Raw genomic sequence first — 26,188 nt, 5'->3', positions numbered from 1 at the left:
ACCCAGGAGAACTGCTGGGCCATAGGGTAAATGTGTTTAACTTTACAAAAAATTATCAGATTGTTTTCCAACATGGTTGTGCCATCTTACACTTACCACTGCCCCCCCATGGCCCAAAAATGTAAAAGTCATCTTAGGTCATAGGTGATACAAAAATAGGTGGTAGACTGAATTTAGACTGTAGGCTATAGTTTGCTCCTTCCTGCTTAAGAATTTTCTATATATACAATAATATCCTTTGTGAAAAACAGAGTTTCACTTTTGCTTTCCAGTGTGTGTACCTTCTACTTCTTATCTTACTGCATAAAAAAGAGGCCTTTTTACTTACTGTAGCCTCTCTGTGAATCCAATCCTCTGACCTTTTCTTCTCTCAACTTTGAGATTTCAGCATTTCTGCAATGCACCAGGCCTGGTTTCGTACTGTCTCTATGTCTGTAAATCACATCCCCTTGCTCTTTATCCTTAACCTGTGCCCACCTCAAAGATCCCATGCTGTTTTTCTATGCTTATCTTCTATCCTCTGAGCTGCACTGTCTGAGAGGAAATCTTGTTCTCAAAAGTGAAATTAGTCTGAATTTGACACCTCTCTTGGGCTGCCTACTGCTACATTTTTTGGCTCATGCCCTATGGTGCTACTTCTCTCAACCAAAATCTCACGTTTCTTTCCTGTGTACTGAGAAGGACAACCAAACTCCCAAATATCTTGTGATTACTTAAAAAAAGAAGATTTCAAAAGCATCAGGTTTAAATATGCAGTGCTTACTATTTGTGCCATCTAACCATCTTTACCTGGGCATTTCCTGTTTGCCGGCTTCACTCTGAAAGCAGTTACAGAAGAGACAGTTTTCATAATCTTGCAAAGAGAGTAAAGCAAAAATCTGAAGAAAAATGACGTTTGAACAAATGGAAACTATATGACAAAATAAATTGGGAAAAGAACATATGGCAAAAGAATCTAAAAAGATTAATATTTGAAATCAGTCTTTTTCATTTTATTTAATACCACTTAAAGTATACTAAAATTCTTTACTTAACTAAAATTCAGTTCAAATAAAACCCAGAACAGACACACAAATTCAGAATACATTTCAGACAGTCAAATACAAAGAATTTAATGGGCAGTATCCAAATGTCAAAAACATATTCTGGGTACTAAAGAGATACCAATTTAATCTGAATTTACATTTCATTTTCTTCAAGATTCAAACCAGCAAGAATAATTCAGTATCTACTACAACCAAAAATATGCTTCCAATTTTGAAATATTTTTAAAAGGCACTGTATATAAACCTTCCTTAAGAGAGGAACTATATGCAAGAGAAATTGAGTCTTAGAAATTACATAACAAAAGTAATCATAATTCTTGGCATTTATGAAAATATTTTACCTTCAAAGAATTTTTACAAACACTAAACTAATTAAATTATGCAATACACATGTGAAATCTCATCATCAGTTTACAATTAGGAATAACTATGGTACCAGGTTTAAATCAAGCATAAACCTAGGGGGTAAATATGCAGTTATATATGGATATAAGAATGAGTAGCTGTAATTATTCATGGATATGATGAAAAGTGACTAGAAACAGGTTTAAATAAGTGTGAAGATTATGAATTGAATGCAAGTATTATTAGGAAAATCCTAACCTCTGCAACTGCTTAGACTCCCTAATAGCTATGCTCTGTTATATCGAAGTATTAGGCTCATGAGATTTTATTAGTGCTCAACAATATTTAACAAGGGCACCTGACCTTCAGCGGTTTATGACTTAAAAGAACAGATTTATTCATTTCTCAAAATTTTAAAACTTCTCCACCTCCCTTTCTTTCTCGTCCTTATTTCCAAACAAAAGGGAACACTGCTGCTGGTGGGATTACAGAAAGTGCAAAAAGGACAAAGCTAAGGGAACAGGAAAAGGAAACCTTTGTCAAAGAAGGGAGTACAGAGGGAGAGAGTGAAGGCCCAGAATGCCTGGTGAGGAAGCTGAGCCCCCAAAGGGGGAAGTGATGAAAGGCTTCCTCCTGAGCTAACAAAAGCTAATCAAAAGGAATACCCAACTGCCTTGTGCCCAGTGGCTCACAAAAAAAGAAAAAAAAAAAGTGAAAGACTTAGGTTAGGCCTGCTCTCTTTTACACTTTGGACTCAAAAATACAAGTGCTGGATCTCTGGGTGCCCAATGGCACTGTACATTCAGAGGATGGAACCAAATCCTAGTCCTGTGAATGAGAGGCCTTGGAGAATACATAGCTCTAGGTGGGACAGGGGACTTTCATTCATTAAGCTCTAGCTTCCTTAAATATCACTTCATGGCTACTGCTCTGTTTCCACCTGCAGTTAAAAAAGGGCCCTCTTGACACAGTGTTTGTCTTCTGCAGCTCCAACAGATGAGGAACATGAACTCATCCAACACATATGGATAACAGATAAGTTGGAGTAGTGGCAGAGAAACACTCTGCATTTACCGGGTTGAAGAGACAACTGAAAGACAGCACAGGATCTTCTGGCTCCTGGTGGGATGTTCAATTCATACCATATTCACCGATCAGTGTAAGAAGCAAATTCATTACCCTTGCTGTCTTTTTTGTGCAGCCTACATATCATCAGAATGAAATTAATACAATATAACGAGGACTTTTCTTGTTGAGCTGGGGGAGGGGAAGATAAGAGAATACTTACGGTGGGGAAAACCAAATTAAAATTTCTAATTTGACAATATTTAGGCCTAAATTACTCTAATTCTTATTTCTTAGTGCATAATGTTATATAATACTTCCCAAAAGGAAATAAGTGTATTTTTACTTTGCTGACTTAAGGATATCCATAACAATGCTTTATAACAGTCCTTTTTACAAAATTGTTTTTGGATTTCTAAGAATCTTTATTCTCATGAGTCTTACGATGCCCCTATGTAATAGGCAGTCAACTAATTGCTCTTATCCCCACTGTCTAACAGGCAGACTGAGGCTTGGAAACACTACCTGGCTGGCTGCCCTGGAGCCACAAAGCTAGGAAGTGATTTTGCTTCACTTAAGCATGGCTCTAGCAAGCCCTGGCAAGAGCACAAGCTCTGTGAGTGGTGGTGGACTAGGGGTGGGGAGGAGAATTCAGGCTGATTGCTTATGAATTGTGTGTGACTATCAACAGCTTTAGCAATCAATTTACACCTCAGTTTCCTCTCATTTCAAATGAGATAATCCTCATAATTCCTGAACTGCAAAGTGATGAGAAATTAAATGAGGTACACATGTCATCACCTGCACAGTGATACCTATAGTAAGTGCTCAGTGAACACTAATTATTATTCTAACAACAAAATTCTACCTTGCCTTTCTGGGTAAGAGTAACCACGTACGGAGAACTACCCTGGTCTCTCAGTGCTCTTCTCCCAAGGGAGTTACGACCTTTTAATGCATTACATTTGAAAACTGGCTACCTTGATCCTTTGCATTACTTAATAATTTTTCATTTCTCTCATCTTTGAGTAAAGAGCTGTTCTGCAGGATTATAATTTCTGGATATCCAAAGTTTATCCTTCAAATGCCAATTTATTTTCTGATTTCAAATACTACTCTGGTATTATTACTTATTTTCTGACTTATTAACCAGAATATATAGAACACACACTTTTCTTGATGACTGAAAGCACCACTATGAACATTCACAACTGCATGGAGACACCATTAACCTCTGGACCTATCTTGCAGTTGTTCTGTCTCTTCCCCCGACATAAGACCATCAGCTGTTGCTGTCACTGTCCCCTAATTTTGATCTTGTGTTTTCTATTTCTTGTTCTTTGGTCCCTTCTCCTCTTTTTAGCCTCTACCACTAATGTAACCAAATGTGCACATCTAAAACACATTCCACAAAAATACAAAGATAACCAAATATATACCTGTTGAGCATTCCTAACCAGAAAACCCAAAATTCAAAATGCTCGAACATTCAGATATTTTGGACTAGAGATGCTCGATTTGTACGTATATTTTGCAAATATTCCAAAAATTAAAAAAAATCTGAACTCTAAAACACTTCTGGTCCCATGCATTTCAGATAAGGGAAACTCAACCTATATTTCAAACTACAGCAAGTAAGGTTGAGTGTGAGGGCCTAAAGAGCAAAATACAGGCTCTTTCTTATGCAGAGACGTTCAAGTATAATTTTAGTATGTTTCAAAGAGCTGCAGTTGCCACAGCCTAATGCCACAGGAATACATATGTGTACGTATGCATCTTGTCCATACACAAGGGTGTGCTTAAGTGTATGTGTGTGGGTGCTGTATAGGAATGTATTGAGTATCAGGAGGCAGTTACTACAGTCAAAATATTTTAAGTACTTTAATAGTTTTGAGCATAGAGATTACAAATCGGAAATTTTTTTTAATTTACAAATTTAAATATGATTTCGTCAACAAATATTTGAGTACTACACTTATCACGACAGCCACGCTACAAGGTACTGAGAATAAAACGTTGAACAAGATAAATAATTATTCTACTCTTAAAAAATAAAAAATTTTATGTTTGAGGGCATAACACTTCTGTCTCCTTAAAATGTTTTTTGTTGTTGTTGAGATTATACTTTGAGTTTTGCTCATTTCCAATTATAAACTGTAAAGAAAAAAGCTTTTCTGGCAATGGGGGAAAAATCTGTGTTCAATAGCCTTACAAATATTAACTTGAGATTTTGAGTTCTCCAGAGAGAAAATTGGTGGTATTATAAAAATAAACTAATATTAAAACCCCGGAGTAGCACAACAATTTTTCCAAATGCAGGAAAGTAAGGAAAAAGAAAGTAAGGAAATAGAAAGACAACATTTAGGGTATCAGAACAACATTAATTACTCATATTGGGCATATTTAGTGATTTCCACTACTATTTATAAGAGGGCAATAGCATGAAAAGTTCAATACAAGGATTTATTTTTTAAATTTAAACAATATTTACAGGATTTCAAAAACCAGACTATTAAGGCTTAAAAGGAAAATGAACTTAAAAATATTTTAAAATAAAAATGTATTTTGAACTCAAGAAAATTATATCCTATCTTCCATAGTACTTATTACAAATATTAAACAGTGAAACAAAATCATCTTCTAAAAAAATGTAAGAATCAGAATAATGCTTCTGGCTCTTTATTGACCACTGTGGAACATCCAGAACAGTCCAGTGCATCCCAGCCCAGCCTGACCCTAATCAAAAGGAGGATACAGTAAAGCAGGTAGAAAAGAGAGCAGAGGAGCAACCAGGCTCAGGTGCCAGGGCACCCATACTCTTCCAAAGTAGACTGTGGCAGAAACTGCTAGTTGTTTAGGGTCATTTTAGCTTAGCATATGCTGCTCTTTGGAGCCTGCAATTCCCAGCTTCTGGGGAAGCTTGCAGCCATGAGACTGAGTTCTAGCATGTGAGGAACAAGCCTCTTTTAGACCGTACTTTTCCAAAGGAATGCATCTGCTCCCATAGTTTTTCATCCCTACCTGCTGCCTGGGACCTGATGAGAGCTGGGAGCTGCCTCAGGCCCAGAGATGGCAACCTTGCAGCAAAGCTGCCCTAGATAGCTCTGGACCACTGCTCTCTGGACTGTATCCTAAGAAATATATTATCATCTTGTTTAAGCCAAGGTAATTTGATGCCTCGTTGTTACAGCTGCAAAACTTGAGGCCCGCTTAACACACAGTTTTACAACAGACCTGACCATTTAGTGTCTAGCTGCCTCAACTCCTGTCCTGAAGCTCAGAACCACCTGGTAAGTGATGTTCCTCAACAAAGCACATTCTGAGCACCTTTACTGGGTTGTAAGCATCTTCAGGGGATTATGCATCTGGAGGGCTGGGACTATGTCTTCTATACCCTTTTATTTCTCTGAAACGGCCTAATACAGAGCTGACTGAGGGAAGGAAGAGTAGGAAAAGTAAGTTTAAGCTGTAGGCTTCAGGGTCAGACAGCCCCCTGGAATTGAATTCCTTGGCAGTTCCTGGGTTTTAACCAGATGTTCAAAATATCAACTGAATGTTCCATTCTAGAAACCAAGGTTTGTGCTCACTGCAACCTCCGCCTCCCAGGTTAAAGCGATTCTCCTGCCTGAGCCTCCCGAGTAGCTGGGATTACAGGCGCCCACCACCACACCCGGCTAATTTTTGTATTTTTAGTGGAGACGGGGTTTCACCATGTTGGCCAGGATAGTCTCAATCTCTTGACCTTGTGATCCGCCTGCCTCAGCCTCCCAAAGTCCTGGGATTACAGGCGTGAGCCACCTCGCCCGGCCTGTTATTATAATTTTAAAGAGGAAACAGGCTATGAGAAGTTAAGGGGCTTGCCCAATAGAATAAAGTCATTTGTAGGAGTCTGGATTTGAATCCATGTCTGTTTGATATCAATGCCTGCATTCTTCTCACTACATCAAGATGCATTTAAAAACTCTACTAAGTTCTTCAGAAGAGTAGAGTGAAACACTGTAAGAGTTTACTGATGAGTCAGAATTATTCAATTATCACTCTAAGTAATAGTAAGCCTAACACCTAAAAATATTCTTTGTGGTATAATATCCCAGGACATACTGAAGCCCCTGGGGTCCATGCACCTCTTCCAGAGGGTCCTGGGGGCTGGCTGGTAGTGAGAATGCCCTGGTTGATCAGCCTACCCAGTAGCACCCTCCAGAATGCTCAGCTGAAGGAACTGGGAGAGAGCTCAGTTTTCCTTGTTGGTAGCCTCCTCTGACTGGCTCTCAGTAACCCTTTGACATTTATTTTTCTGAGCGTCCAGGGGGCTAGTGCTTCCAGCTTGCCAATGCTCATCTGCTATGGGAATCAAAACTCACTGTACTGGTTGACATGGTAAAACCTTATTTAGCACTTACTTTGGATAGTCGAAATGCTAACTAAACAGTCACAAAATAGCAAGATCTTGTGCTTTGCAATATTTTGTGGCCAATCTACTCTATTGTGCATTTCTAGTCAGCCTGAATAAAGGACTATGAAGCTGGGACATATTTTTTTTTTAACATGCAAGAATTGTATTGGAAATGGCTCCATATTTTTTACATAGTGCTAGTCATAAAATAAGACAGTTCTAATTACTACATTTACCTTCTTCTGTGTAGGAATATATCACAAGGAACATTTAGAGGGTACCAACATGAGCTCTGCCAGTTCAAGTAAATCAGTCAGAGTGATTAAAGTTGACTTTGGATTGCATCCAGGTTATGGAAGGCAAGAATAGATTAGAGGTATGTGCCATCAGAGCAGGGACAAACTCTTGACTTTGTAAAAGCCCCAGTATTTCTTCAGGCTTAGACATGACTTACTAGGGCTACATTTTCAATGAAATATTGCTGGAAGCATTTAAAAGCTGGAAAATACAATCTTGTCAGAGATGCTCCCCCAATTCCCCAAAAGATGTGTGACATCATTTTAAAATACAATCTGCTGTCACCAGTATGCTGGGTTAGAGGGGGCAAAGTCTACACAAGTAGAAGCAGCACAAGTTTGGTGTGGTCCTATAGTCAAGATTCAGGGACCACCACTTCACTTTAGAAACAAAAAAGATTCACATTGGAACAAATCTGTTTTGGCTGCTAATTTTGTGCAGAATTGACTTAATAGAAAGGAAAAAAGTACTGGGTATAAATTATAGTATACATGTCATGAGAAAACTTTTCTTTTTCTGAGACAGGGTCTTACTTGGTCATCCAGGCTGGAGTACAGAAGTGCGATCCTAGCTCATTGCAGCCTTGAACTCCTTGGCGCAAGCTATTCTCCTGCCTCAGCCTTCCATGTGGCTGGAACTACAGGCACGTGGTGATTTGGAGTAGGTGGGACTACAGGCATTTGTCACCATGCCCAGCTAAATAAATATATGTGTGTGTGTGTGTGTGTGTGTATATATATACACACACACACAGAGAGAGAGAGAGAGAGAGAGAGAACGCGTGCGTCTCGAACTCCTGGCTTCAAGAGGTCCTCCTGTCTCAGCCTCCCAAAGTATTGAGATTACAGGTATGAGCCACTGGGCCTAGCTGAGGAAACTTCTGGGTTTTCCTTTGGATAGCTCCTCCCCACCAGTATACTGTCTTGACAGGAGGGGCTTTTTCCTTCCTCCCTCACCTCTCCTAGATAATATGAATGTGAATTTGATATCCATTAGTATATTTGTGTTTAGTTTCATGAAAACCAACATTATTAACAAACATGTACTCAACAAGTACTGAACACTAACTAGCACCAGAGTCCATTCTAATCTCTGAAATATAGTGGAAAACATGTTTGGACTGTCACACTGGAACATGGAAAACATGTTTGGACTTTATATACTGAAGTGGGACAGTCCAGAAAATGGAGGCTAGGCACAGTGGCTCACATCTGTAATCCCAGCACTTTAGGAGGCTGAGGTGGGTGGATCACTTAAGGTTAGGAGATCAGCCTGTCAACATGGTGAAACCCCATCTCTACTAAAAACACAAAAATTAGCTGGGCGTGGTGGCAGGTGCCTGTAATCCCAACTACTCGGGAGGCTGAGGCAGGAGAACCGCTGGTACCCAGGAAGCCAAGGTTGTGGTGAGTGGAGATCGCATCAATCACTGCACTCCAGGCTGGGCGACAGAGCGAGACGCCATCTCAAAAAAAAAAAAAAAAAAAAAAAAAAAAAAAGAGGCCAGGTACGGTGGCTCACGCCTGTAATGCCAGCACTTTGGAAGCCCACGGTGGGTGGATCACGAGGTCAGGAATTCAAGATCAGCCTGGCCAACACAGTGAAACCCTGTCTCTACCAAAATACAAAAAATTAGCTGGGCATGGTGGTGGGCACCTGTAATCTCAGCTACTTGGAAGGCTGAGGCAGGAGAATTACTTGAACCCAGGAGGCAGAGGTTGCATTGAGCCGAGACTGTGCCACTGCACTCCAGCCTGGGCGACAGAGCGAGACTCTGTCTCAAAAAAAAAAAAAAAGAAAGGAAAAGAAAATGGGGTATTTTATATACTTGTGTGTAACTTCCTTCTCTTACTTAACATACTTTGTGGAATTCCCTCCAAGGCAACAGGTAAAGATATATGTAAGCAATCTCTTAATGAGATTTCTGAATGTATTCTATAACTGTCTGGAAAGAGTTGGATTTGCAGGATTATTTTAGGATGACACAACCCATATCTCCATGAGTCCAGACAGACACTAACCTTTTCCATCAGCTTCTGAGACATCTTGACCACTTAAGACTGAGGCATGTAACTAAACTTCTGCCTCGCCCTTTGGCTAGAATCCCTACCGTGGGGCCAAGTCAGCCTGAGCCTTCTATCTATGAGTATTCCTCAGTCTGGATCCATGTCCCTCATAAGTGGCCCCAGGCTAGAACATGCTGTTTCCACTACCATTCTACATATCATCTCAAGGATAACAACTGCAGAATGTTTACTGAACACTTATTCCTAGCAGGATTGGAACCATTACCCTCATTTTACAAATAAGGACACCGGAGGCTCCACCCAAAGTAACCTGCTCAAAGTCACACAACTTAGCAGGTATGAAGGTGGGAGTTCCTGCTTTTAACACCTGTTCTATGACACTCTTCTGGATCTGTGGTCATAATAAACATTCCATTTATTTTTTAAGCAAGACAATCCAGTTTCTCAATCATGATTCATTTGACAAGTTTTCCACATCTTGCAACCTATACAAACTTACTTGTTTTCTTTCTGTCAACCTTCGCCTATAGTAACCTTTTATTATTGTTATTTTTGTGAAAATAAAAATGCCATTTTTATCATCTTTTATTCTAAATTGCCATTTTATTTTGTGGCTTTAGAATTTTTATGAAATACTCTATGCTTTTCATAAGCAATTTGCAAAATATAGGGGCAAACTTATCCAAAGACATCTATTCAACATTTACAAGCATCTCCTTCTATTTTATCAGTGAGTGCATGTGTGTTTGGATACACACATGAATGTGTATTTCTATAGCAAAACTGGATCATTCCATAATCATTTTTAAGACCTTTACTACAGATCATTACTTTGCAAAATGGCTGTGCCACTGTACTGGCACCAATACCACATGAAATTGCCCTGCCCACATCAGTACACCCACACTATTTTACCTTTAATTTTGTTGTGGCCAGTGTGAAAAGCAGATATATTCTCATTATGTTAATGTCTGTTTCTGTGATTACTAGTGAGGTAGAACATTATTTCACGTGCATATTAGTTAACACTTCTTTTCACAATTGTTAGTTGATGTCAAATACTCCCTTTTCACTAGGTGGTCATTGTTTTGCCTTATTGATTTGTAAGTAAGGCAAATCAGTACTGATTTATTCTGCACCGACTGCATTCATTTATTCACTCATTTGACAGGTACCTGCCAAACCCCTGTTGTTTACTTCCTCCTTTGCTTAGGACACAATTCTTATCCCGCGTAGTCAAAAACACCTTTGAGGATTGCCTTACAAAAGACTTTTTCAAGTAAGTACATATATTAACATAACTAAGATCCCATTACCAATACTGATATTTTAAGCACAATTAAAACAGTACTCATGGGTCCAAGAAAGATGATAACATGTATAGGAATCTGATCTCAGCTTAAACCTCAGGGTTTGTCTTTGCAAATTCAATAAGCCAACAACCTATAACATAAGTTATTACATAAAGTCTATCAACCTGAACTACTTGAAAAAATATATAGCTTGTGGATCGTGAAAAGCAGGAAAGCAGAGGACTTCAACATCTAATTGACTAACACCCAATAACCCTTGACTCTTGGTTTGGAACCTTAACTAAGAGAAGATCCACTAGTAATTGAATACTATGAATTTCTAATTTTTGAGTCTTAAATTTAATTCCTCCCTAAAGGGAACAAATCCTTAATTATCAAAAAAGGTAAACAGGGGAAAAAGAGTAAACACATTTCATGAATCCTTGAATGTCTGAGAATATCTTTTCAATCCTTCACATATTAAAGACAACTGAGCTGGGTATAAATTCTTGGATTACAAGCACTTTCCCTCAAAACTCTACACACATTGCTCTAATGTTCTCTGGAATTTTGTGTTTCACTGAAGCCTGATTTTATCTTTTGTAGATAAACTGTTTCTTTTATCTGAATTGCAAAGGTTTTTCTTCCTTCTCTTTGTAAATATAAAATTTTATAAAAGTAATTCCGAGACAGGTCTTTGTTCCACAGGTGGTGCCTGGAATATGATGATTGCTTTAAATCTATACACTCAGGGCTTTATTTTCTGCTCGGAAAAATTGTTTTTAAATTATACTTAATACTGCTTCTAACTATTCTAAAATCCTTCTCAAGAAAACCCACAATGTTTTCATTAGATCTACTTTCTATGGCTTCCATGTCTAGGAGAATTTATTACAACATTTTTGTTCTTTTTTTCTATATTCCAGGAAAAGGTCTCACATGCTTGTCACCATCAACGTTCAGTTTTCCTCTGTATGTGTTCTTCTCTTTATTGACTCTACTGCAGATTTTAATTGTTTAGTATGTATATCTGGCATAAGACTGCCAGGATATGCATCTCATATTCCCTATTTATTAACTATAAAAGTTTGAGCAAGTTACTTAACTTTTCTGAGCTTAGTTTCCCCATCTGTAAATAGTGGTAATAATGATACTGACCTGTATAATCAGGGTTTTTAATTACAAGCACCAGAAAACACTCTGGGTAACTTAAGGATAAAAATATGTACTGAAAGGATATTGTACAGTTCAAGACTATATATTGCCTCACAAAGTTGAAAAAGGTACGAAAACTCATGGCACAAAGAAATTGAGATGAAACGTTCAGTGGCCAAAATAACCTGAAAGACTTTTTACTACATTAACCCCAAAATTTGTGATAAGGAACACAGAAAATCTACCACTTATAGAATTAAGTACAATGTCTGATACATAGTAAGTACTCAATAAATGTTAGCTGTTAGTCTCCTATTGGATTTCTATTCCATAGAGATCACTGATTCTCATATCTTACTCACAATTACAATTTTTCTAGATTTGTCATTTGTTTCCTGTTGTGGTAGCAGCAGAAACAGTAGTAATAGTGGTAGTGGTGGTGGTGGTAGTAGTAGTAAGGAGAACAGAAATAGCAATCTAGCTGCATCAAAAAGCAGCAGGCCCAGTAAAGCAATGAAGGGTCTTTTTTCGCACAATGGCAGACCTGTCAGAGATGATCCATTCTTTGCATTTCTGATCTACTGGTTTTAAAGTAAGAAGAGCACTCTCCAACTCTGACAAAGGTTTTCAGTGGGAAACTGAAGTTTTATCCTGGGTTAAAAAGTTTGCTTTTAAAAAAAAATTATTCAACTAGATAAATTATTCCACATCAATAAAACACATTTGCCCAGTTCTGTAGTGCAGATCAAATGAGCGAAATGCAACAGCATTCTGTTCAGTACCCATAAATACACAAATATTTTTCATAATCTTACCTACAGGCCTTCAAATCTTCTAATCAATCAGCTTAGAATGTCAACAGCAGCAATCACTAAGATATATTTTTTCACATAATAGTTAAAAATTTTGCTTTTTCATTATTCTTTGCTAACTGAAATAAAATAAAAATCCTGCTGTTAAGAGCTTACATTATAGAAAAATAATATTACTTATCTTATTAAGGAACAAATGACAAAGTGGGACAATGGGAAATCTCCAGTAAGCAGCGTCCCTTCCAATAGTCCTAGACTTAAACCATGGAGCGTATAAGGCAGCTAAGGTTATGAATGAAAAACGGTGTTACTTGACTCTTCGGTTGGGCATAAAGGGCTTACTTTAAAAATAATTAACAGAAGTATTTTCAAAAGAAGAGAAATCATGGCTCATGTCAACTTTGTGATGGAAAGGCATTTCTAAAGGAATACCAGAATACAGAAATACTACATATGGATGAAATAGTAAGAGTTATTAATTCTGCCAGAATAGTTTATTAGAAGGCCATAGGCAGTGGTTAAGACGTTAATCTTGGTTTAGGCTCTTAGAATGATTTGGGGAAAATTTTTAAATGAGACATATGCCTATTAGGGTAGATGATAACTCACGATGAACACTTCACTGATGCCGCGTTGCTTTATAGGAATTTTCATAAGAAAAAGACTACAAGTTAAAACACTAAACGGTCTATAAATTGAAATGCTTTAAACTCCAATTTTTAAAGGAAAAATTAAATTTTCTTTCAAGAGCCACAGAGATTGAAATTCTAAGTATACTTTTAATTTATGATAGCTATTTTCATATTTGAAATATAATTATATAGAATATAATTGCATAGGATGTTATTTGTCTTCAAGTTTCAATAATGTGTTATTTCAATTTGCTTGCAGACTGCTTCTACTTTGTGTAACTCCTACATTATTAAGGTTTGGGTATATAAAAACTCTTAAGATTCTATAAGCTAAGACATAGATTTGTCTTTGAACTACTTGAAAATAACTTTACATTTTAAATGATCTTTCTTAGGAATGCCTGAAATAAAATAGCCATAACCCAAATTACTTTGCTGAGATACAAGCAGATCTGATCACTTTGGGAACAATACATTCATAAAATATAAACAGATGAAGTGAGACCATATGGACACATTTTTGCAAAGTAACAAAAATGGCAATTTAGAAATTGGGAGCCCTTCAACATGAAGATAAGCACTGGATAGGCTATGTTTTGCAATAGCTACGGAATAACTTTAGGGTTATACCTGAAGGGAAAAACATGTTTCCGAAATATTTTTCTCTCCAGAAGTGATTCTAAAAAGAAAAACGATCATGCAAAGCAGATAATTCAATGCTGAATAATCCTCTCATCCATTTAATCTCATCAACTCAGCAGTCACTCATTTCAAATTTAACAGCATAAAGTTTGCATATACAGGGGGAAATTATTCCATATATTCATAATTTAACTCTGAAAAGAATTGTAAACTGGATTATTCAACTGAAAAGGAAATTATAATTTTAAAGGTGCAAAGTCATGGTTGGCTTTAAGTGTTAACAAAGAAAAATATTCTATCATTTTCAAATGTAAACGAAACAATGCTAATTCAATGGTAAAAATTAAACAAAAATATTCTATTACTTTCAAATGTAAATAAAAGCTAATGGTAATTCAGTGGTAAAAATTAAACCTAAAAATGCCTAAGTTAACAAACTTACATAAAACTGACATAATACATACTGATAGCCTGTTTAAACTAAAAGGGGGCAAAAGTACACACATTCTTGTCTCTTATGCATCAATTAATGAATATTCATAATGTGTCAATTACTCTATATTGAAGTATAAATACGGTTTGTGCCTCTGCATTCTTCTGAGAGTAGAAACTATATGAAATAGATCATCTTTATATGTCTGCTTATCCCCCTCAACCCATTCCTTGACAAAGTGCTTTGCTCAGAGTAGTCTTTAAATAAATATTTTTTAATTAATGAAAAGCAAGCTTAATCTAAGTATGGAGGCACTGTAAACATGTTTACATTTTTAGTTCATTAACTAATAAATATTTTGGGCACCTACTATGTTTTCCATGTTTGAATGTGTGATCCAGTTATGTGTGAACAGCCACATGGAGTCTGTTCAAGTTCATAGAACAGTCTTTCAAACAAACCCCTCAGTGTCAAAAGAACCTAAAATGATGCTTCCGATGAAATCAAAGAGAACAAATACTAAGTTATTCTGAATATATAGTTGAGGACATATAAGACTGGAAGCTTTGCTAGCAGTTCCATCTGATCATTCATCAGACTATCGGAAAATGTAGGCAGGTAGCCAAATGCATATGCTTGTTGTTAGCTACCTCTTGGCAGTCTAATTTTTTGATGTTGAGAAGGACAACTTCTTTGAGGAGTGGGCAGTACTCAAATACTGAATAAACCTGTTGGCCATACTCTGTAGTATTCTTTAATCACAGGGACGCTTGAGGTGGAGGACACCCTGCACCGTTAACAAAATGAAGGGAAATGTTAAATTCTGACCATGGTATATGCAACTTAAGAGGACTGATCTCCTGACAGCCATTTTAGAGTTCAGAATTCTTGAATACAAGCCAAACAGTGTCACAAAGCTCTGCCATTTGTCCTCATTTTGAACCTCATTTTTATAATATTATGGAGATAAAGCTGTAAAATTTGATGATCCCTCAAAAACCACTGAGATCCAATCTTATCTTGGGTTAGATGCTGCAGTTCAGGCACTGAAAACTTCACTGTGGGTTACACGGTAACAATAACTGCCAGGATAATTTAGTTACCAATTGGAAAAATAACTAAGTTGCCAATTGGAAAAATCAGAAGTTTCAGGCATTGTACTTACAGCACAAGACTTCTAGTTAAGTGATAAACTATGCTTGTTTACAGCTGAAATAAAAATTCTCTCTTCTGCATGTGGCTGAGGTGTGTCAGAGAGGACTATTTCATTGAAAATAAGCATAGGGGCCAAACAAAAGGAAGTTACAAAGGCAGGTGTGTAACAGCTGAGTTGTTTCAGTTCCAGAGAAATAAAGTAAATAATTGTACTGGAATTTGTTCACTTCTGGGCATTTTGCCATACAGGAAGGGTGTGTAATTACTGAAGCTAAGATATCTATGTAAAAATGAAGTAACATCAATAGGACACAGTTGGGCTTCAGATTTTCTTATTTTATCTTCAAAAAATTAAGGATCTCTGGCTCTCATTTCACTCTTTGATATTTAAATATCACTTAAGTTAATAAGGACATACTGAAGATAGAATGGTTATTTTCACAGAGCCAGAAAACATATTGAAAGTGGTATTCTCTTTAAGAGCCACACAGATGAGGAACATTGCAATTTTCACTCATCAAAGATAACAAAAGAAGCATACACTATCTAACTTGAGACCTCACCAGAGTAAAAAGAGTGCATATAAAATTAGCATATTTTACCAAATCTATTCTTTGCTTACCAGTTCATGCTATCTGGATTGGCCTCAACCTTAAATCTAGATTCTAAGCTTCTGAAATCATTAACCAAAAATATAAGAATGTGGTTTGTGGGCCAGGTGTGGTGGCTCACACCTGTAATCCCAGCACTTTGGGAGGCCAAGGTGGGCAGATCACCTGAGGTCAGGAGTTTGAGACCAGTCTGGCCAACATGGAGAAACCTCGTCTCTACTAAAAATACAAAAATTAACTGGGTGTAGTGGCAGACACCTGTAATCTCAGCTACTCTTGAGAGGCTGAGGCAGAAGAGTTGCTTGAACCCAGAAGGCGGAGGTTGCAGTGAGCCAAGATCGCATCACTGCACTCCAGCCTGGATGACAGAGCGAGAGTCTGTCTCAAAAAAAAAAAAAAAAAAAAAAAAAAGTGGTTAGAGAGCCTGAAAAGTATGACCAAGTTCAAATAGAGATCTCAATTATTCAAGCAACTTTATGACAGAAGATGAACAACTCTAATGAATATTACATGTGCAATTCTACAAAACCAGAAATCAACTTGCAAAGATACTTGTGAAAGATACTTGCAAATCCTAGCCATGATTGGCCATATTGTTCTCTTTTAAAGAGTGTTTCTAAAACCAAGAGATCATATTGGAATCATTATAAAACTACAATGTATTCTACCACTTGATAATAATACCCTGCACATGATGCTTGGCTCGCTGTTTCCTTGTGCCTGTGAGTGAGCATTCTGACACATCTAAGTAAGTTGCAGAGGGCAGCAGCAAGGCTCTGGATAAGCAGCGAATGTCTTATCAAATTCCAATTTCTCTGCATCCAAGGGTGTGCTGTGCATTTCAATGACAAATCAATCAGTTTAATCTAAGGTTTCCACAGGAAGACGCAGGATCCTTTGAGGGCACCACATTTTTCTTTCTTTTTTTGGAGACAGGTTCTTGCTTTGTCACCCAGGCTGGAGTGCAGTGGCATGATCACGGCTTACTGCAGCCTTGACCTCCCAGACTCAAGTGATTCTCCTGAGTAGCTGGGACCACAGGCGCACACCATCACACCTGGCCAATTTTTTGTATTTTTTGTAGAGACAGGGTTTTTGTCATGTTGCCCAGGCTGGCCTTGAACTCCTGAGCTCAAGCCATCTGCCCACCTCAGCCTCCCAAAGTGCTAGGATTACAGGCATGAACCACCATGCCCAGCGCTGTATTTATCTAGTTATTACATCTAAGAGAGTAAGCTAGGCACTAACCAGTATCAAGTTTGTCAGACATTTTTGAAAACTATTAGGAGATTCCTCCTTTCCTACATCTGTATTCATCATGGACTCCTGGATTCTTATTAGGAGTTGAGTTGAACAGTAGAATCTGCTAAAGGATGATCCTAATTACAGCCAGCTGGTGGCTGAAGTTCTGATACTTCCTGTAATTTCAGAATCACATTACTTTGTTATTCCCATGGATTGACTTTTTATTTCTCTTAAAGCATAATTCTTAACACTTCTTTAGTAGTTACCCATATCACCTGATACACATAACACTGGTGGATATTTTGTGACATCACCAAGATAACCACATCCTTTTATTCCCTAAACTTAACTTTCGACTAAATTGGACAGATGGGAGATGAAAGTTATGACACCTATGTCATTATTTGACCATAGATATGAAATAAAATTTTATTTTGTACTATGCAAAGATTGGATTTAAATCCTGTATCAATATGGATATAGTGCAATTCAAATTGTCTTAAGAAGGTTCGGCTGAGTGACAAGTTTTCTAGGTGCTGTGAGACTCTCTTGCTCACAATGTTTCTGTGAATGTGGCTACAGGTTCTGTTATCTTAATAAAACCGCAAGTTGGTGACAAAGTAATCGACAGTAAGTATTATCTATTCATTCCCTGCTCGAACAACCATTTATTGCAGGTCTAATATATCCAAGGTGCTGGGAGAGGAGCAACCTGTAACACAGGTATAAAACAAGGCCTAAAACACGGCTCTATCCTCAGGTAGCTAATTATATAAATCCAAAGAAGCATACTATTAAGAGTCATGGCAGTAGTATAAAGTGCTAAAAGAGATCAGGAGAGAGATTTGACTTCAGGCTGGGTATGTTTCATCAAAAAGGCAGCGTTTGAACAGAAGTAGCAAGGATTCTTTCTGTCAAGGAGCAAGGATTTTTCTGTACCTTCGCAGGTACGCATGCACATGACGGATATCACTGTGAGAGGTTATCACTTCATAAACGACATTGTAAATTCTAGCATTATGCCAAAGAACAAGGAACAGCTAGCTTCTGGCACTGGAGGATTCTAGGGAAAGCATAGCCCAGTGAAGAAAGATTTCACTGTTTTATGACACTCTATGTCCAATTTCAGATATTTAATAGACTAACGGTTTGTTAACAAGACTGCTATTGGTTGCTTGCCATTTCCTTTCCTACCACTTACCATGAATTGCCCAAGGGGAGTATGTGTGAGGTATTTTACTGGCTTAGATATACTTTACTGAAGAACCCAGACTTTTCCTCTCAAAATTCAGGTTAATTTTATAAGATACTACTTTGCAATTCCTTAACCAAGTGCCTTGACATTATGTTTGGGGTTGCAATAAATTAGCATGTTCATAAAACTTTATTTTTATATGCTCTTTCTCATAACATATACATAAAATTGTATGTTTATGTATACAGTTTTTGTGAGATCAATATGAAGTTTTTAAAGTTTAGTGTCTGCATAAGTAAACTACTGTCACAACATAAACAGTGCTCAATATTCAAAGTTTGTCTTCTGCTATCAATGTCCAAAAAAAGGGCTCACTGAATCTTTAGTATGGTTACAAGTAGAACCACTAGCTCCTCCTAAGAGGAGCCTTTTCTTCTTATGCAGAAATGATGACGACAATCGTAATGTTAGCCCTTACTAAGTGCCAGGTACTGTTGTAAGCATTTTACCTATGTTAATTTAAGGTCCTCACTATTATTATCTGCATCTTATAAATGAGCAAACTGAGAACAGAAAGGTTAAGAAATCTTTCCAAGATCACATGGTTAGCAGAGAAAACAGAATTTTATGTACCCAGTTGCATTGATAGGGTCCCTTCCTTTTGTGACCTAAGGAAATATCATTCCTAAGACACAGCTGCCACTAAGCAAGTTCTGTTATTTGAGATCACAGAGTGGATACCATTACGGCATGGCAGTGACACTTTTGAAAAAAAATAATAATTATGGGCCAGGTACAGTGGCTCACACTTATAATCCTCACACTTTAGAGAGGCTGAGGCAGGAGGACTGCATGCGGCCAGGAGTTCAAGACCAGTCTAGGCAAGGTAGTGAGACCCCCATCTCTACAAAAAAATATTAAAAACTAAAAATTAGCTGGGCACGGTAGCACACACCTGTAGTCCTAGCTACTAGGGAGGCTGAGGTGGGAGGATTGCTTGAGCCCAGGAGTTTGAAGCTGCAGTGAGCTAAGAAGGTGACACTGTACTCCATCCTGGGCAACAGAGCAAGACCCCAGCTCTAAAAAGTAATAATAATTATGCATCCCATTTAAGAATATTGCTCTTTTGGATATAAAACATGACCAACATTTATTGCAATTGCATGTAACAGTGGGCTAAGAGTGTCACACTCTGACCAGTAAATTTTAAAATCAAACATATAAGGTGAATGGTAATTCGTTTTCTTACTTGGATCTAACTTTTCTGTGCTCTATCCCATTGGGTAGATGATAGGAAGTGACATATTTCAGGAGAGTCTTAAGAAATTTTTATTCCAACTATATTTTGCCTGATGCCACAAAAATTGCAGGGGAGCTATTTAAAACCAGGAGAGTATCTTGGAAAAAGACACAGATGTGGTATCCTGGGTTAAACAACTGAAATGCTAAGTACTTACAATTTTTAAAAGAAATTATGTATGAAACGGCAAATATATATTAATGAACTCCAATTTCTCAGGATAGGAACAGAACCAAAGACTAGAGTATAGCATCCCACTAACTAAACAATTATATATAATAATTGTTTTAATGAATAAGATGAATACATTTTTGGCTGCCTTGAGAAGCTGAACTCTTCTTAGCACTTCCCACAAAATACTTATTCAGAACACTATTTACTGCCAAAAGTAAAATTTTGAAGTCATTTGAGGCCATCAAGGAATTCTAGTGTCAAAATCTTAACAAGTTTCCTTATTTTCTTACATGTAGGGTATATGGTCTCAAGGTACAAACAGACATTCCCATTGCTATGTTTACTGCATGCAGTTAATAGTTTTAAGTCATTTCTAAACATTTTGATAAATTTACCACGTTTCACCAAAACACAGTATATACTAAGAGCCCCAAATAAATCTGAGGCTTCTCATCTTAACAGCTCTGTGGGTCAAATCTTGACAACTATGAAGTGCTATCGAAGAGTCCTTTTTTCTCTCCTAAAGATAACAGAAGCTTAGACATTTTATAGTTTGGTGGAAGATGAAAATTGTACTGACTATATCTTGCACCTTCTCAAACTCTTTGTGGAAAGTTTAAAAACTTCAAATTTCATTGAGGAATAAAAAAAAATGTTGACATCTTGTTACTAGAATAAACTGAAATAATTTTTCTTGAAAACACAGTTCTAACGTCAGACATGTGTCACGGTTATAGAGCAATCTTTCATGCCACATTCCAAGTTACGGCAAATAGTACAACAATAAGGTAATAAATGTTTCCTCAATCTTCGTCATCATTAGTCATTTGAGTTACTGATACTGACTTTCAAAGGAATATCCCAGCAAATACAACATTACCTATCTTGAGAAAAAAACATCTAGTGGCTTAATTATAAGATGTTTTAAAAAAACTTAATCTTAGATTATTTCAACAAAATAACCCTCACAGGGGACACATAATGTTGTTTTGGAGAGAAGAAGCAGGGAAAAAAAACCAAAAAAACCATCCCTGGACCTTTAAATTTACATTTACCTTATTAAGCTTTTAAATCTTAAGAAATTAAAATCACAGAATTCCAATTTCTCTAAGCACAACTGATAAGACCTAATATAGAAGGTTACTTGAGTTTGAAGGATAAAGAGTATTAATGCCTTAAAAAAATCAACATAAACATGACATTGAAGCAAACTGGCACAGTTCGACAAGTTTTAGAACATTAGCTCACAAAATGAATATACTTAAATTTAGACAAACACACAAATATAGCTTTTATCCAAAAATCACAGAGACAACCCTATATACTACCTATGTTAAAATGTTCAAAATACCTAACGCTATTACAGGACTCAGGTTGCCAGAGTCCTGATAGAAAAGTCAGCACTGAGAACTATGCTTTACACAGCTTTGCGTGCATGCACACACTCTGCAATGTGGGAGAGACAGAGACACCGATCACCATCGAGATTGTCCTTACTTGCAGACGCACAAGTATCCTGCATGTTCCGATTCTGACTGGCACCTGGAGCGGCTCTACATGCCAGTCATCCCAATGTACTCAGGGATGTAAACACCTTATAATTAGAAAACGTGAAGGCGTCAAGGACGTTACACAAATTTAAAACATATCCAAAGATTAATTTTTTAAAGGCATTAAAGAAATAATTCACTGCAACTTTCAATACGAGGATGTACCTGCTCCTTCACGGATGCTAGAATAGTGGTGGCTGTGGTCTCGGGTTCCATGCCTGGGCCAGTGGAGGCAGCTTCCTGGCGGGTCTGTGGTTGCCCCTCCTCCACCAATGAGGCCTGCTCAGGAGCTGGCATTCCTCCTGCAATCAAGCAGGCAAAGGGTTAACACTTTCTTCTGGGCTCCCTTGCAGGAATCAAGGCTTTACAGATGGTTCCTAGCAACTACAGTAGACTACAGTCTACACACCATGATCAAAAACTTGTGAAATTGCTAAATTTTCTAAACAGGTAACCAATAAGTAAATATGACTAACTTATCAAGAAACTAAATAATAAACATTCTAGATTGCTATAGGGGTCTGTTTTCAAAGTAATATGCACACAAAAAGACATCTACAAATGTTAACTGACATGAGAAGAATGTTTTGCCAATTGCAGAAGAGGTTTTTGCAACAGAAAAGAAAAAAAGAGTTTAAAACCTAAAGAAGGCTTAAAAATAAAAGTCTGCTTATTTGCAACAAGGTCACCCTTGGTGGAGTCTTATAGCTAGCTTGGTTTCTTTAGAAGAATCTGATTATTCAAAGATAACAATAACTAGGAATGTGGTGTTGAAAAGAAAATCTATTTTTTAGGCCCATAGCTTATGATAGAAGAATAGGTTCTTGGCAGCAGATGGAATGCCTTTCCTAAGACAACACATAGTGAGAGCAGTGTGTTTGTCAAAAGACTTACTGACCTGATATGGACTTTCTACAGTTTTGGAAAATAGGGGGAAACGATGATTAGCGTAAAATGTTATTAAAATTTTAATAACTCATTTACATATCAGTCTCTCTGTCTTCTTGTGAGTACAGTCTTTATCATACCATGAAACTAGCCTAGTGCCTGGCACATTAAATGGTATTCAATTAATGTTTGCTAAATAAATGAATACATGAATGAAGGATGATATATTTTCACTGTCTCATTCCAGTCATTAGGCAAATCCCGCCAAGTCTTAAGATGCCCGAGAGACCCTATCTGTTTAGATGTGTCACTCTGTATATTCAAATAGGGACATCTGAGACTATAAATACTTTTCTCGACATTCTTCAGTTTTCTCTTGCAAACTACTCTACTATTATGTATTCATTTATAATCAATTAACTTCCACAGTCTTCAATTCTATAGCTTGATCTGGGACTTGTTACCCCATTCCCTCAAATTTCAGTATCAGTCTTCTGTTTCCAAAATAATAATCCGTAAGTAAAAGGGGAGATGCACACACCCTCTGAGATCCCATCTTCTTCCCTACTCTCCTGGCTTAAATGTTAGTGGAGAGGGTCTAAGTTTCAGGTTTCTGCTGGTGGTTGTTTTATTCTTGCCATATTAATAGGCATAAATGGACAGTGGGTCTGATTAGTTTATCTGTGCATTTCCCCAGCCTCATGAGTTCTCTTGCCTGCTCTATCTAGCAAGTGAATTCTCAATCTCTTATTTTCATGGCACATAAGGCCTAGATAGACTTTGAACTGCAGGCAGGATCTTCTCAAGTATGAATAGAAGGATCCTGAGACACGAGATGAGTAGGATCAAAACCTAAGTGCCCTGGGGGGAGTTTCTACCTTGCTGAGCCTCACTTCCTCACTGATAAAAATGGCTAGTTCTTTATACAATGTAATAATTTTATGGCAATCTATATTTTTTAGTGTATGTGGAATGCTTATTGAGATGTAAAACAAAATATTATCAACTAAATAAAATTTCTTCTTTCTGTATCAAGTGCTCATTAAAGAGAAGATCTAAGGTCTATAAAGGAAAAAAATGCTACACAAAGATCCTAGATTAGCATTTAAGGCAAGTAAAGATATAAAAGTATTCCAGCCATTGAAAAATTACACACCTTAAAATAAGCAGATGGTTGCAAAGAACAAAAATGTTACTATGCAACAGTGAAACAAATAATGCCAAGAACCAAAAATTTTAAATGTCAAGAGTATAATATGAAACAACCAATGTGTAAGAAGAAAAAGAAGGAAAAATTCAGTGAACAAAGATAATTTGAGAAAAGGAGAAACAGAAATGTCATTGGGGAAGTAATTATTTATTAATATAGAAGGAGCCTTACTGTTAACAAGACATAGAATTATATTATGGTAATTGTATTACATCACTGTGAGGATATCATACTTAATTTCACAGTATTTATCTTGCTGACCCTGCTTCCCAGGACCAATGAACCCAGAGGAGCACTTTCTGAGTACCACTCTCCCAGGGACATTGACCATTAGGGGGCTCATCACCTAGCTGATGCAGCAACATAGGATCAAGGCAGAGTACAGCAAGATGTAAATGCAAAGGAGTAATGCTAAAGTCAAGAGGAGGAGGGTCAGAGAGCTTGTAACTGTGTAAAAGAAACTAATATAATGCTGAGAAGCTTGGCAGGAGAGGAAATTTTCATAGACATGGATGATATCTATTCTGATTCCTCAAAGGTTAGGACACACCACAGGCAACCATGAACAGTCATTAGATGAGGAGCAAAGCCAATGGTACCTGTCGTTACTAAGGGTGAGACACTTCCCTACCCCTTATCTCTGAAGCAGTCTCAATATGCCACAACCAACATGGGGCAGGGGAGGGATACCACTGTGCTGACAAGTTATAAACCTATGAAGGTTTCCTATCCATTTTCTTGTAGTTTTCATAATTGTAAGATCATTTAATGAATTAGAAAGTATCAAGCTAAGACTGGAGTCACAGAATAATGATATTGCTCCATTCCACTGGCAAAAAAAAAAGAAAGAAAGAAAGAAAGAAAGAGTACTTCTATCGTAAAGAGACTGTGAGAAATTAGGCCTCACGCTTCCCTCAGTGACCTCAATTTGCTTGATTTGACTGATCACATTCAGGAGACCTGGGAAAGCTTACAGATAGGTTGCTGAACCATTTTTGAGGGTTCTACAGAGAATGAAGGCATGCCAGAAAACTGGAAGGAGGAAAATGCCATGGCTGTTTTTGGAAAAAGGGAAGGTAGACTCTTCACATTACAAACTACAGAGCTAGACACAGATCTTGGGTGAGATTCTTTAAAGGATTTTATCCAAGAGGTGATTTGTGAGAACTAAAATGGGGCACCACAGAAAAGTCATGTTAAGCTGGCCTAATGTCTGTGGCAGTGTAACCATGGAAATGCAGTGTTGCCCAAACTCTAGTGGGGCGTGTATGATATTAGAAGTCCTCCATCACATTGTCATTAACATAGAAATGTGGCTGGAATAAGGGCAACTGCTGACTTCAACAATCTGTAAACAGCTGAATGAAATACATCAACCTATAGAGGTTTCTAACGTAATGCCAGAGGTCTGACCTTGACCCAACTCTACCAAATGTTTTAGCCATGATATCAATACAAGTCATATACAAGTTCTTCAATGACTAAGAATATGGAATTTGGCAGAGGGAGATAAAATTAAAATACAAAAAATATACTGCTACACTGCAGTAATGAGCTGCCTCTAATGAGACTAAAAACAACAGGAATAAATACAAGGTCCTGTATTTAGGTTAGCTCAGCAGCATATTGGGAAAGAAATGTAGGCATTTCAGGTTCAAGAGCAAAATGAGTGAATCGTAAGTGAAACAAGACTGCCCAAACCTAAGTGATCTTATGCTGTGTTGATGTAAGTCACTAGGATGATAGGAAGGGCGTTTAAGTGAGCTTACAATTTTCCTTCAGGCTCCTTGGGACATTACTTCCAGATAAGGGCAGCACATTAACAGGAATGCACACACTGTATCCATTCAAGAGATGATGAGTGGGGTGTTAAAGGGATCCAGTCATTATTTCCAGGCAAGGGGACAGGGAGGATGTGACTGACACAGCTCCTGTTTTTTATGAGCTCAAAGCTCACTGGGAGACATGAGAGTGGTAGTTAATGGAACAAGAAAAGAAAGTTTGACCTGAAGAAGAGAAATCCAATGTTGACAAGCAGATGCCTATAAGCCTCTGAAGGAGGCTTTTTAGGCTATAATCCCAAGAGCCAGACTAAAAGCTAATGGTTTTGTAACAAATGTGTATTAACCTATATTATTACTGTCTTTATATTTGGAATCAAAATTAAAGGTTGGAGCAATAACGGAGGCCTTTCCTTTTGGAGCTAATGGTCAAATGCTTAAAATTTCAAGAACTGATTGTCTCTGAAGGTAGCACACTCCCATGATGAGAGATCTTTAATCAGAGTCTGGATGATGATTGCAGGAGGGATAGTGTAGAAGAGATGCTGCACTGTGTGTGGCAGAAACAGGAAACTCTAAATCTTGAGGCCAACACTAAGATTAAACAAGTTCTACATTCTAAACAGATGTGAATGGTCCTCAGGAGTTTTCAGAATGTTGTCTACTGTATAACACTGTCTCTGTATCAGCCACCTGAAAGCCAGGACCTGGGCTTTTCCTGAGGGAATGCTGGATGATATTGGAAATTGTAGCATTAGCTTGTTTTCTCTTTGGCTATACAAAGCTCAGAGATGAATCTGTGACCAACTCTTACATGTGTGGGTACGCATATCTGTGTTCTCATTTTATCCCAGCCTTTACTTAATGAATGTTTTCTTTGCCCAGGTCTCTTTTTTTAAATCATACCATTAGACTGAATTCTTTTGAGGCTTCTAAAACA

The 26,188-nt window shown here is 37.5% G+C and overlaps 1 protein-coding gene and 1 long non-coding RNA gene across 2 annotated transcripts in view; both read right to left on the bottom strand.

Annotated features, from left to right (window-relative positions):
- LOC134728728 (uncharacterized) overlaps positions 1-21,290 on the bottom strand; it is a 33,919-nt gene extending 12,629 nt beyond the window's left edge. Inside the window, exon 1 of the long non-coding RNA XR_010109467.1 lies at positions 790-21,290. This is a non-coding gene — a long non-coding RNA (uncharacterized LOC134728728). The remainder of the gene's footprint in view (positions 1-789) is intronic.
- The window catches only part of PKP4 (plakophilin 4), a 227,178-nt gene that overhangs the window by 134,745 nt on the left and 66,245 nt on the right, over positions 1-26,188 (bottom strand). The window contains exon 2 of the mRNA XM_034954312.2: positions 21,535-21,671. Within this exon, the coding sequence (XP_034810203.2) occupies positions 21,535-21,666 (132 nt within the window). The 5' untranslated portion in view covers positions 21,667-21,671. The remainder of the gene's footprint in view (positions 1-21,534; positions 21,672-26,188) is intronic.

Source organism: Pan paniscus, chromosome 13 (genome assembly GCF_029289425.2).
Source record: "Pan paniscus chromosome 13, NHGRI_mPanPan1-v2.0_pri, whole genome shotgun sequence".
NCBI lineage: Eukaryota > Metazoa > Chordata > Mammalia > Primates > Hominidae > Pan > Pan paniscus.
This window is presented reverse-complemented; position numbering and strand designations above follow the sequence as displayed.